We start from the raw sequence: 14,552 nt of genomic DNA, 5'->3' as shown, positions 1-14,552 counted from the left end.
TTTGAAGATATGGAATGTATCCTTAAGACTCTAAATAATGCAAAATACAGAATAAAATTATATAATTATCACATATTTTTAAAATTTGCATATATTTGTGGCTACTCTTATAATTTTAAGTTTATTGTTTACTTTTCAGATTGCATTTCAAATATGACAGAACAGTAATATTCTGAACACTTCTAATTAAGTAAAAATAACTTTTAATATTGCCTTAAAATAGTTCATAAAATAACTTCATGATAAAAGTATAAAGAATAATATAACACCCATGCACCTGAATGTCAGCTTAAAATGTAAAACATTACAAATACATTTGAAACCCTTCTTAACCTTTCTCCTTCTGCATTCTCTTAAAGTTAGCATTTATTTTAAACTTAGACATCTTCCTGTCTTTATACTTTCACAACATATATGTGTATACCTAGAAATATATAGTATGGTTTTTCACAACTTTACATGTAATCAGTGATATCAGTAATATTATTCTGTCTCTAGTTTTCTTTTCTGCTTAATGTTTTGTTTGTGAGAGTCATCTGGGTTGATATATGTAACTCTGGAGTATTTGCTATATAATATTCTATTGATAGAAATTTATTTCTCCTGATGATTGATCTTTAGGTATTTCCAATGTTTTTGCTTTTACAACGTTGCTTTTACAATTTTGTATATGCCATTTAGCACATGTACAAAAGCTTCTTTAAGGTTTAAAACTAGGAGTGGCCACTTCTGGGTTGTGCATTTTCAACTTTACTATATATTGCCAAATTGCTCTCCAAAGAAGTTTTACCTGTGGCGGATAAAGAATTCTCATTACTCTACAATGCAGTCTGCACCATCATCAGCATTTGATATTAGCAATCTTTAACTTTTTGCCAAGCTGATGGACGTAAAATAACATCTCATTGTGTTTCAATTTGCCATTCTCTACTTACTAGAGAGATTGAGAGTATTTTCCTATTGATTGGCCATGTGAAGTTCCTTTAATTGCTATTTGTTATCTTTTGCCCATTTTTCTTATTGGGTTCTGTTTTTGTAAGTAATTTTTAGAACACACACATTTCTGTTAGATACTGATATTTCATTGATTATATATATTACAAATATCTTTTCCCAGACTGTAGCTTATCTTTTCTCCTCATTTTCCACTTGTTAGTTTGTTTTTAATGATGTCTTCCAAAAAACAGAAGCTTTGTTTTTCTAATGTAGTCAAAGAGTCACTTTTTTCTGCTTGTGTTTTCTGTGACTTATTTAGGTAACTCCTTCCCTACCCTAATTTCAGAAAAACAGTCTATATTTTCTTCTACATGTTAGAAAGTTTTGCTTGACACATATTGGTCTTTAATCTATCTAGAATTGATTAATGTGTAGGAAGTGAGATGGAGACTCAATATTATTTTTTTTCCTTCTGGAGACCAATTATCCCAGCACTATATGCATGGTTCTTTTCTCTTCCATTCATTTATCTATCTATCCCCATGTCAACATTGCCTTAATTAGTACAGATTAATATTTCTCCACCTTGGTTATTCTTTGTCCTTAACCCTTTCATATACATTTTAACACCAATTTGTCATGTCCATGAAAAATCTTTCCAAGATTTTGTTAGGATTGCATTGAATTTATAAACAATTTGTGAAATACTGACATTTCTCTAATATTAAGATTTCTTTTCAATTAGTATGGTATGTCTCTCCATTTGAGGAGTGCTTCTTTAATGACTTTCAATAGTTTTATAATTTTTATTATGTTGGGTTTTTTGTTTGAGAATTGCTTTTTTCATTTATTTGTTTATTATTTCAGTAGATTTAGGCGGTACAAGTAGTTTTTTGTTAAATGGATAAATTGTATAGTGGTGAAGTCAGCTTTTAGTGTACCCGTCACCCATATCGTGTGCATTGTATCTGCTAGGTAGTTTTTGATCCCCCATCCTCTTACCACTTTCCCCCCTTCTAAGTCTCAAAAGTCCATATTACCACTCTGTTACACCATGTATACCCATCTTGTGAGTCACAAGCTCCCACTTGTGAGTATAAGCAGAATGTGTTTTTCCGTTCCTGAGATACTTCACTTAGGATAATGGCTCCAGTTCCATCCAAGTTGCTGCAAAAGACATTACTTCATTCTCTTTTATAATTTTCTTTTATAATTAAAGCCATGCATACGTTTTTTTAGAGTCATTCTTGAGGAATCATATATCTTTGTTGATATTGCAAATGTCATTCTTTTAGAAATTACAGTTTTTGTTTGTAGCTGGTGTATAGAAATGCAATATTGTACAAATGTTGATCTTATATCCAGCAACACTGCTAAGGGCATATTAATTCCAATAATTTATAGACTCTTTTGGGTTTTCCATGTAAACAATCAGATCATATATAAGTGACAGTTTATTACTTTCCTATTCTTGTATCTTTTTCCTTTTTTTATTATGTTACTGCTCTGGCTAGGACATCTAGGAACAGTGTTCAGTAGAAGTGATGAGAGCATATACACTTGTTATTGCTGATCTCAAAGGAAATACTTGCAACATTTCACTACTAAGTAGGATATTTGTTGGGAGGTTTTTTTAAAAAAAAACAGCATTCTCAGTTTAAGAAGGTTCTTTGGTATTCATAGTTTGTAAAAGTTTTTTAAAAATCATGAATGGATGTTGACTGTTATGAATGCTTTTTTTGTGCATTAGAAGATGTGATGAAATACATTAACAGACTTCTAATGTTAATTTTTTTTATATAAAACCAAACTCAGAAAGCATATGTGTGAGTGAATTAAGTTTGCTAATATTTTATTTAGGATTTTTTTCATCTGTGCTTAGTAGTGAGAATGGCCAGTAATTTTCTTTCTTATATTCTCTTGGTAACCTCATAAAATCAGCTGGTAGGTAGTCCTACTTTTTTTTTTTGAATGTAGAGTTAAACTCTCCTATGAAACCAGCTGGCCCTGGTAGGTTCATTTTTGAGTGGGAGTGGTTTGGGAGGATTAATGTTAAACTATTGTTTTAATTTCTTTAATGGTTATATGTCTATTCAGATTTTCTATTTCCTTTGCAATCAGTTTTCTTAAGTTATATTATTTTTAATAGGAAATTAACTTTTCTGTTTACTTTTTTTTAAACAAAATTCACATTTTATTAAGATTGAAATAACTATAAAAAATTTATTTTGATCACCAAAAATAACAGCAGTATTTTCCATATTATTTCTAGATAAACCATAAAACACTTATTTTTGTAGCTTTTCCAGGTTTAGTTATAAATCAGGATGAAGCAGTAGATAAAGTCATGGAAAAAGACAGATGAAAAAGACAATCAGTTGTCAGTATCCATGGCCTGATTCTGTCCTAACCATGAAATAGAAATGTTTAAAATGTACCTGCTAAAAAGCTTATGAAGACATAGGCTCAACAAAGGAATGCAAACAGCAACAACCAGATGTGGAACAACAATGGCAGGACCTTCCATTCAAACTTTGTTAACTTGTTCATTTGATAAAGACAAAATCTACAATGAAATCCTTCTTAGGTAAGCTCACAAGATTCTCTCTCTGGTAATTTAACTATCCATTACAGGATTTTAACAATATATTTAAAACTTCTACTAGTCGAAGGTCAATTATGAGCTTTATTGTAACATTTTATAAAATGTATTCCTTCCTCCCACACCTCCTCAGAATTTATTTCTTCAGAGAATTGATAACTCAATACCTGATGCAGATCCACCATGATAATAAATGTTATATCTAAAATGACTTAACTAAAATGATTCCAGTGTGCAGTAGCCTGTTTACTTTTTTAATTTTGTTGTTATAGAGTTCTTCTGTTATAATAGAAGTTAATTTTTCAGTCTATGCTGTTGCTATGATAGATTTTTTTCTCATTCCTAATTTGGTTAATTTGTATTTTCTCCATTTTTTTTCTTTGATCATTCTTGCCAGTTATATCCTGGACAAGCTTGTCTGTTTTTTTAGCACATTCAAAGAAAATCAGTTTTAGCCTTGTTTACCATCCCTATTACATCTCTGCTTCAATTTCATTAAAGTCTGTTTTTATAACCTTTTAAAATTTCTTTCCGACTGTTGTCAGGTTTTCCCCCCTTTTTTCTTTTCTTTTTCTAAGGTCTAAATGTGGATGCTTGCCTTATTAATTTCAGTCTTTCTTTTCTTCTAATATAAATATAAATACATATATATAAGGTTAGAATAACCTTTATCCTTAGATGATTCCAGAAGATGTGATATTTTCATTATAGATACGTTTTTAATTTTTTAATATCCATTTATGATTTCTCTGGCCCATATTTTAAAATTTTAGAACTTTTTCTGGATATTTCAAATATCCTTTGGACAGTGACAACTGAGGTTAAAAATATTTTAAGGAGATTCACCTCAAGGCCTTCCCCTTGCGACTGAGGGAGACTGTGCTGTAGATGCCCATGCAGGAGCAAGCCTGTCCTGTGAAGGTGGTGATGCCCTGTGGGGGTAACTTTGAAAAAGGGGAGACGCAATATGAATGATTTATTCTCCCTTTTTCCCTCATAGGCTTTGGGGAGACATAGTAATGTCAAAAGGACCTTCTGAAAACATGCTGTAGTCTTCTTTGCTCTCCTTTCATCTCTGTTTCATTCCTTTTTTTCCTTCATGCCTAATTCCCTGGGATTGCAACCTCAAAAAGTGAGTTTTTGCTTCAGGGTTTGTTTTCTGACCTTAACTAAAACAGAGAAAATTTGAATCACCTGAATCCTCATAAATGGCCATACTATTGCAGGGGAGGAAAATTTTACCTTATCATCTCAGGTTTTTTTTCTTTTCTGGCTGGGCCTGAGAATTAAATTGACATAAGACAGATTAAGAGGAGAAAACCACACGAATTTATTTAACACAAGTTTTACGTGTGGGCATGGGAACCTTCATAAGGAAATGAAAATTCAAAGACACATTTATAGTCAAACACTTACATAATTACACAAAACAGTAAATTGTGAAAATGTGACAAGGCAAAGGGGCTTGGGCTAGGGTAGTTGGTGAAGTGACTAGGAAGATAAGCGTTAATCTAAAAACATTTCTTTGTATAGATTTTGCTTGGCCTCAACTTCCTGTCCTTGATAAGAGTGATACTTTCCTTCTAGTACAGGCAGGGCATCTTTCAAACAGGAATTTCATCTCCTGCTTTTAAGAAACAGAATGAAGTTCAGAAAAACCTGTTTTTCAAGTGCTTTAACTCAAAATTATCAATATGCTAGAGTGGCATATTTTGGGGACGCATATTCTTAACTCCACTATAAACTGATTCTGTCTCTAGATTTCAGTGTACAACTTCGTGTTTAGGAAAAGTGTACAAATTGGTTGCAGAAAAAATTTAATTAGCTCAGATAGTAAGAAAAGGAAAGAGGCAAACTTAATATGTAAAGTATTTATTAAACCATGGGAAGGCCAATGGACCTCATCAGGAAACTACAGGAAAATTTTCCAGGGGGAGTTGAATACGGAAAGGGAGAGAACTGAATGAACCGCAACACAAAATAATAGACTGTTGAAAGAGTCTGCACTGTAGCAGTCCACAAGAGAGGGTTTAGTTTCATCAAAACACCAGCATTCATACTGTTAAAATAATATTAATTTAAACTTTATTAGTATTGTGGTTTTATTGTTTTAGAGAAATTATAAGCTTCAGGAATTTAAACTGAACCTAGCGTGGATTTGAATACATTTTAGAAAATTATAATAAGAATAATTGTGTCAACAGTTGTGGGGTATCCTTAGCTTTCTTTTAAGAGAGAGTCGTTGTTTCCTAAAGTTTGAGGAACCCGTTTTAGGATCTCTTTCTCTCTCTCTCCAGCTTAGAGCTGCTTTACAGGCTCTGGGAATCCGTCTGGATGGCTCCCCTGGCTTCCGTCTCGGGGGCTCCCAGATGCACCGGACGTTTCCGAATTCAGCTTCTGCCCACATTTCCGCGTAGCGAGTCCCAACCTCAGTGGCGCCCTGATGCTCACATCACCAGCACCAGCCTCCAGGCTTCACAGAGCCGTTTCAAACTCAGGTCCACACCCACCCGTCCAGCTCCCGCAGCCCCACGGCCACCCCTCCACCCGCGTTTCCCTCCTCTGGAGCTGTTTCTCAACCTTGCCTGAGCCGAACACTTGTTAAAAACACACACTTCCAGACTGTTGTTCTCGAAATTCCAGAAGCCTAGAGAGAGGGCCCAGGGATCTGCATTTTAACGAATGTCCCAGGAAGGTCTTACTGGCAGGCAAGTTTGAGGAACAGGGCTCTAGTGTTTCCTCCGTTCCCCACGCTTCTTCCCCGAGGGCGCCTCACCGCTCGTGGGACGAGTCGGGTCGGTAACTGGTTTGGTGAGCTCCGCGGGCGCCAGGTCCCTCCGCGGCCCCGGGCGGTTGCTGGGTGACCGACCAGACGCTCCAGGTCGGGCTGCAGCTCGCGGGAAGTCTCGCGACGTCGCCCGCAGCGCCCTCCTCTGCTGCTCGCGCAGCTCCTGCTCTTTGTGACGCGCGGCCTGGCCGACCCCGAGTAGACGCCACTTAGCTTGAAGAGGCCGCGAGGCCCCGGTGCGTCTCTGTTTTAGTGGACCAGGGCGTAGCCAACACAGTTCTTGGCAGATCACCATTTCCCTGCCATCGTCTTCGATCGCTTCGGTGCCCAGTAAACACGGTTCCCCAGTAACGGACCAGGAAAGAAATTGTTTGAATCAAAATAGAGCCCGTACAACACCCTTTCCTCAGGTAAAAGCCAGACTCCTCAGGGTGACATTCAAGGCCATTCACGTCCGCCTCACTGCTCGTCACTTGCCGTCTACACTCCAATATTCTCCAGTATTGCGCTGTTCTAAAATGAATCGCCCCTCCCTTCGCCGCCGCTCAGGGTAGCAATAGCACACAGGTTCTTGAAGCCTCCTTCGTTCTTACTTTCCCTTTTAAGATTCAAGGACTCCACATGGCATTAGCGCATCTTTTCCGAAGCCTTCCCTAGGTACCCCATCTTGTTAAGGGAAGCTCCCTGTGGCCCCCAAATCTGGGAGGGAAAACACAAACGTGTCAACATCAAGGCTCCATGCAGTCTAGGGGAGCAGGGCTTTCCTACCGACACGGGCTCCGCGGGGCCCCTTCACCGTGCGGGCGTCCGCCCTGTACGTGTTCAGCTTTACGAGGCCTGGAAGAAGGTTTGGAATGTTAAAATCACCAGCACTGAAGAATATCCGCATCTGAAACCAGCTAGATACAGGAGGGGCTCTATCCACAAAAACATCATGGTGAGCTTCGTCAGGTACACATAGGGTACGACTAATGCTACCAGATTGATATTCCTAATTCTAAGAAAGAAGAAACGAGAAGAACAAATGTTGCACGCATAAAAACTTGCAACAAGCAAAAGTAGGAAAAGCTCCATGCTGTGGGAGGCATGTTTGTCATATCTAAGCAAAGGATGTTTTAATTAAAGTCACTTCCATCCTTCAAATAAAAAAAACCTGGGATGTATTAAGGTCTTTAGCATAGCACTGAATACACTGCCATGTCTTTTTTTACTTACCCATGTCTCCAATAAGATGGTAAATACTCTGAGGGCAAGTATTATGTCTTTTACCACACTATTCCCTGGACCTAGCAAAGTTACTTGTACATTAGTAGGCGCTTTATAAATGAAGGGGAAGAAGAACAATAGTACGAGGAAATGACATTTACAGTGGAAATACTGGGGCTCATTGGGGGTATGGTAAAAATGAGCAGTCTGGGTGTAAGGGACAGTGCAAGCTGGAAAACAGTGAGTACCAGCTGTGATCCTGGGGAGGGAAATGTCATCGCCATTCCTTGAGCAAAGAAGTGTCAGAGTAAAAGATTATTAGAGTTGCAAGGTAGCTTAGAGCCCAACTTGCTATTTTGCAGATAAGAGAAGTTCCAAGCCTTATCTTGGAAAGAGGAAAGAGGAAAGAAACATGCTCAAGGTCACACCTGGAGTGGCTGAGAGGGAAATTACCCTTAGGCTCTTGATTTCAAGTCCAGTTCTCTTTTCATTATATCTTACAATAAGAGTAGCCTAGTACTGGGAAGGAATGAAGGCAGAGGAACCCTAACCTTATTCAGGATAGTGTTGCTTAAATCCAGTTGTAGAGTAATCTTGACCCGGATTGGATGAAGGTAAAGAAAGTAGAAAGGCATTAACAAATTTAAGAGACATCTGGTAGCATGATTCACTAGAGAGAGATTGAATAGGATAAGGGGAGGGGAGAAGTTGAAGTTAATTCCCAGGTGATAGCTGGGATAAGGAACAATGCGAGGGAAAGAGGAGAAGTGGTGAGTAATTTGAGGGGAAGTGGATTAGTTTGGTTTACACACATTAAGTGTGAGGTGAGATAGATTTTAAGTTTCCAATTTAGAACTGATTACTTAAACCATGAGTAAGTGGTGGCGAGGGAAAAAGTAAGGAAAGAGAAATAGTGGGGCAGTAGCTATGCCAACTAGTTTGGATGGAAAAGGAAGGAAAACTGGCAAAGATGGCAGAGAAAGATTCATCAGAGGTGAGATTTGTTCTAAGAAGAACAAATAATACTTCAGTGATTGAGAACCTAATAATTCAGATTCTGGAGCTCCAGTTGTGCAATTGATTTGTGAATAGTACTTACATGACAGATTCTGACACTGGGGGAAGGGGTATTAGAAGGGAGGCAACTAATAAATAAAAATCTACAGAATGTTAAGAAATATTAATAAAAGAATGATCACAATAATATGGCTAAAGCACTATGGCATGGATCAGATGCCCCTCCTGTTTTATAGCCATTCCTTTGGGGACAACAGCTTTAACAACGTATGCATGGCTGGCCCATTGCTCTGTGTAGCACTCTATTAACTTGTTGCTAACATTGCTTTGCTAGAAACCTTGTTTAGCAATGTCTCAGTGAAAATCAGTTGCTTTGAAAATCTTTGTTTTGGAAACAATTTCATATATCATTATAAAGAGGAGTATTATGTCATTTGTGGTAAAATTATATATACATTTAAATATCTAAACGGATACATAGGCCAGACGAGGTGGCTCACTCCTGTAATCCTAGCACTTTGGGAGGCCAAGGCAGGAGGATTGCTTGAGATAAGACCGGCTTAGGCAAGAGCCAGACACCATGTCTACAAAAAATAGAAAAATTAGCCAGGTGTGGAGTCCCAGCTACTTGGGAGGCTGAGGCAGGAGGATGATTTGAACCCAGGAGTTTGAGGTTATAATGAGCTATGATGGTATTGTACCAAGTGTACCCGGGCTAGAGTGAGCAGGTGTACCTGGGCTAGAGTGCAGTGGGTAACAGAGTGAAATCCTGTCTCAAAGAGAAAAAAAAATTTCTCAGTGACTACTGATATTTACAATGGTTTGAATTACTAATTAATTTTTTATGCAACAAGTTAGAATGTGAAATATAATTCCTGTCTAGTGGCACATAGTCTTAAACAATCATCTGTGTATTTTCCAATGTGGCAGAAATTTGACAGATAAGAAATACTTGTCTTTGGTACTACATTTATAAGTTCAGCATAAAATATACTTTGACAGACGCTGGGAAATTTATATTTGTAAGAAAAAATATTGTGAAGTCTTAAGAATCATTTAAAAAGGCATATTTGGAAGATTGTTGCTAACAGGCACATTTTTAAAAGCCTCAAATGGAGTTTCCAAATAGTTTTAGACAGAAACATACTTTACATTTCATATAGTGTTCTGTCTTTGTCAGTCAGTACCTATTTCCTGACCTTCCAGAGTATGTACTGCACACCACTGTGTGATACACTAAGCAAACACTTTAATGATTAGGTAACGTTCATTGAGAAACCAACAAATTAAAGGGTCCAGACATGTATATCATCGCATAACTCTATACAGAAAAATTATGATTTGTTGGAGTTAATGCCTCTTTTTGTCTTGGTCTTGTAGATTGGTAACCAGTGATATGGTAGGCAGATTTCTAAGATGGCCTCAATGATCTCGCCTCCTGATATCCATGCACTTGTATGATCCTTTCTCATGAAGTGTGGGCTGGACCTAGTGACTTTTCTAGCCAATAGAATAAGGCAAAGGTGACGGAGTATCATTTCTGTGATTAGGTTATAAGAGATTGTGACTTCTGTATTTTTAGAAGACTCTATTGCATTTTTGGCTTGTACTCTTTAGTAAAGCAAGTTGTCATTTAGAAGAGTACATGAGGCAAGGATCTGAGGTTGGTCTTTGGACAACAGCTAGTGAGGAACTGAGACCATCAGTTCAATGAGGAACTAAATGTCAACAACCGTTGTTTGAGCTGGAAAGTTGGTCCTTTCTTGGTTGAGCTTTCAGGTGAGACCTTATCCCTGGCTAATGCCTTGATTGTAGTCATGTGAGACACTCTGAATAGAGGACCCAGATCCTTGACCTATGAAATCTGTGAAATAATAAATGTATGTTGTTGTAATTCACTAGGTTTGGGGGATAATTTGTTATGGAGCAATAAATACCTAATACAGGGAGCAGTGGAAAATTCCCTTAAGAAGAGAAGGTTTATTCAGAAATTTGGGACATGACTTCCATTATCATAGGACATTCTATATGGAAACTCAGAGAAGAGAAAAGAAAGTGACTATAGGATGTGGTAGCTTAGATAGAATGAAAGATTTCTTAATGAACAACAATCCATATATAGAAGCTACAAGCTGGAGAATCAGGACAAATGAAGCCCTTTTGTTTATGGATTAGGCAGTTTCCATTCAAGATATTATTCCTGATATTTGTAACCTGGAGATGGGCATTTAATTTGGAGCTTCTGTAGAAGTATTAACAGCTCTCTAAAGCCATTATGTACACGATCTGGGCACCAATAATAAGTGATTTAAAAAATTTTTACTTTATAACTGGTTTATGTCATTTATTAATATGTTTTATAAATATAAATGATTATTACATAGATTATCTGTAAAACAATCCATGGTATTTCTTCTGGGTTCCAGACCTATGCATTCATCTGACTGCTAGACACTCATTCTACCTGGATAGGAATGTTCTAGAGGCATTGAAAGCTCGAGCTGTTGAAACTGAACTCATTTCCATCCTTCACAAATCTTTTTTTTTAAATTTTATTATTTAATTTCTAAAATTTTTATTTTCTTTTTCAATAGAGACAGGGTCTCACTGTGCTCAGGCTGGTGTCAAACCCGAGTTGCAGCTGTCCTCCTGCCTCGGCCTCCCAGAAAGCTAGGTTTACAGGCGAGAGCCACTGCGCCCAGCCCCATCCTTCACAAATCTGCTTCTTCTAGTTCCTGTCTTGCTCACAGTCCATCCTGCTACACAAAGTAGAACCTGAGAGCCATCTCCAGTATTCTCTCACATACACACTACTCACCACATTCACTAAATCAAGTGCACTTAATCTCAGAAATGACTTTGCAAGCTAGCTGCCTCTCCACTGCCCCCATCACTACCTACGAATAGATGTAAAAGGACTTTGTCAAGTTCTATTATTTGTTATATTAATTTTAATACACAAATGCTTTCTCAGGTTCTATTTTAAAGTTCTATTATGTTTAATATACATGGATTCTTTTCTAAAATGGTTCACTTCCACCCTTTACTAAAAGGTCAAACTGAAATAAATATAATGTGAGATGTGGCTGTAAATTAGGGAATCACAGATGAAAATCAGTTTCATTACCTAAAAGACACATTTATAGCATACAGTTATAGTGAAAAGGTGTTTTCTGAAAAGTATTTTGTAAACATTGCCACTGGTGTTCTAATTTAAGTAATGTTTTATCTTTCTGAAACATTTGTGTTGTCAATAGAGTCTAACACTTTAGTTTTTCAGGAAGCATTTGCAAGAAAGGCATAATTTTAGAAAAAGTTTAGGTTTCAGAACATGTTTTAGGAATTTAAAAAAAAGTTGTCATTTGTACCAGAGGTGGTGAACCTCTCTGTCTTCTAATAGAGATCCAAGACTTTGCTTAAGTTTATCAGGCCAATAATAAGTTCAGCAAAAGTTTAATTAGTTTGTGATGGATTGAGGCTAAGAGTGAAACTCAGCAACGTAATATACTCTATTCTCATGTCTTTCAAAATAATTTGTTAAAATAAGGGAAAACATCTTATATATCTGTATATCTCTATTTAATTGCTTCACTTTTTGGCTCCTGTTAGCTTTTTGTTGGTCAGTGTATTTGAAAAGAATTCCACTCCTTCATGCTTGTTTTTGAAAATGGCTGGTTCTTTTGTTTTCACTGATATGTGGCTGGCTTTTTGTATATTTCTGCCATAGTGACCCTTGATTAAAAAATAAAGCTTTTTTCATTCCTGTTTTAAATCTATTAAGTTTTGGGAAAAGGTATTCATTTTATAATGATTTTACAGTGTAACAAAAGTCAAATTCCCATAAAAATGCATGAATCCATTTAATTTTGTCCTTCTAAAAACACATCAGGCCGGGCTCAGTGGCTCACGCCTGTAATCCTAGCACTCTGGGAGGCTGAGGCGGGCGGATTGCTCAAGGTCAGGAGTTCGAAACCAGCCTGAGCAAGAGCGAGACCTCGTCTCTAATATAAATAAAAAAGAAATTAATTGGCCAACTAATATACATAGGAAAAATTAGCCGGGCATGGTGGTACATGCTTGTAGTCCCAGCTACTCGGGAGGCTGAGGCAGGAGGATCACTTGAGCCCAGGAGTTTGAGGTTTCTGTGAGCTACGCTGCCGACATGGCACTCACTCTAGCCTGGGCAACAAAGTGAGACTCTGTCTCAAAAACAAAACAAAACAAAACAAAACAAAAAACCAAGAAAAACACCACACATCACATTGGTGATATTTCTTAAAAGCAAATTAAAATGTCCAGTGAGTTTATTTCTTCACTGAATAGATATTTTCTGAGTGTCTACCATGTGCCACTGTTCAAGCTGCTGAGGATACAAAGGCGAGTTAGACCAAACCCTTACCCCTGTGGAGGTTACATTCTATGACTAGTAAGGGGAGACAGACGGTGATCTAGTAAAAAAATCATTGGCCAAAGTAATTTCAGGTTTATGTTGGGTTTTAGAGAATTATAAGTATCATAAAACTATAAATATGTCTACCATTGATAGTCATTATTTTAAACTACTTGCTTTCCTGAAAAATCCTGTGAAGGAAATTAAATGGAGTGAAATGACAGTGTGTAACTGGGCAGCAGAAATGGGGAAGGAAGAGGGAAGTAGGAGAAAGGTGTTTCCTGGAGATGAGGAAGGCAGGCATTTGAGCTGAGACTTGAAGGACAAGGAGTCTGAAGAGCCAGGGCCAGGCAGGGTTTGGAGGGAGGAAGAGCTGAGTGAGCATAAGGACCCAGATCATAAGGACAGTGTGGGGGAGGACAGTGAGGGAGGGGAGAATGAAATGAGAGGAAAGTAGGAACCAGATTGTGAGTAGGCCACAGTGCGAAACTTGGATTTTGATACATAGGAGCATTTAACTCATAAGGCAGAATGTAAATTTTCCTTCTGTTAATAGAAAAAACTAACTTTATTGTATTTATTATATTTTATTTAGAGTTTGGAGGAGAATTTGCCACTTTATTATAAGCTGAAATTAAAATGTTGATGAAAAATAATGTTTTTGTAGTGTGATATTAATATAATGAATAGTATTAAGGATGTCGTTAGAAGTCTGAGGATCCTTAGAATTAGGAAATATAATTTCAGCTTGTGTTCCAAATTCTCATATTTAATATAGGTGTTGTTTTAGTTTTGCTCATTGGTGAAATAGGTAAAGCATATGTTAGTAAATTATTTTTAGATCTTGGGATAACTAGAAGTCCATAGTATTGAAGTCTGTCATCCACAGTTCCTTAGTTTTAAGTGATGTGGTGTTTTCCTTAAATATTAAGGCTAGTTGGAAAATATAAAAATAATCTTCCCCAAGAAGTGGTGTTCATTTGTAATTCTGACATCAGTGGCATATCAAGTTAACTTCCTTGAAGCTACAGAACATTTCAGATGGTTGTAGTTATTCAATATGTCGTGTCCTCGTATATAAGATCACAAATTAATTTTTAGTCTAATTTGTGTTACTTTATGTTTTAAGTCTAGAATCTTAAGATAATGGCTGATTAATACTGAAAAGCTACTCAAGAAATGAAAGATGGATTACATAGGAGTTGAAGTAAAAAATCAAAGCTAACTTTATATGTGTTTTAAAGGAATTATTTAGCATCATCAGTCATGCAAATAATAAATTTAACTGAATATGAGGATGGAGTAAGAATTAGCAAGTTCTAGGAACAAAAATGAATCATATCAATTAAACATTTATTTGGAGATGCATTTATACCAATTGATTTTTCAGGAAGGTAAGTAGTTTAAAGTAATGACTATTAGCCAGTCTTGGTGGCTCACTTCTGTAATCATAGCACTTTGGGAGGCCGAGGCTGGAGGATTGCTTGAGATCACCAGTTCAAGACCAACCTGAGAAAAAGCAAGACCACCATCTTCACTAAAAAATAGAAAAAAAAAATAGCTGGGCAACTAAAAATAGAAAAAGTTAGCTGGACATGGTGTCACGTGCCTGT

At 36.9% G+C, this 14,552-nt stretch overlaps 1 protein-coding gene across 8 annotated transcripts in view; it reads right to left on the bottom strand.

Annotated features, from left to right (window-relative positions):
• The window catches only part of PPP1R42 (protein phosphatase 1 regulatory subunit 42), a 44,056-nt gene extending 36,763 nt beyond the window's left edge, over positions 1–7,293 (bottom strand). For 2 of the 8 annotated variants that reach the window (XM_020288846.2, XM_076005249.1), the window contains exon 1: positions 6,315–6,402. Coding sequence is in view for 3 of the 8 variants with exons in the window: in XM_020288843.2 (XP_020144432.2) it covers positions 4,781–4,817; positions 6,315–6,621 (344 nt within the window). In the remaining 5 variants the exon portion in view is untranslated. Of the gene's footprint in view, positions 1–4,384; positions 4,483–4,780; positions 4,818–6,314 lie in introns of all 8 variants that reach the window. The other 6 variants (XM_020288843.2, XM_012744665.3, XM_012744666.3 and 3 more) reach the window with 6 other exon arrangements.
• Positions 7,294–14,552: the final 7,259 nt, after the last annotated feature.

Source organism: Microcebus murinus, chromosome 7 (assembly GCF_040939455.1).
Source record: "Microcebus murinus isolate Inina chromosome 7, M.murinus_Inina_mat1.0, whole genome shotgun sequence".
NCBI classification, from domain to species: Eukaryota; Metazoa; Chordata; class Mammalia; order Primates; family Cheirogaleidae; genus Microcebus; species Microcebus murinus.
Note: the sequence above shows the minus strand (reverse complement) of the source record. Positions and strands in the feature narration are given on the sequence as shown.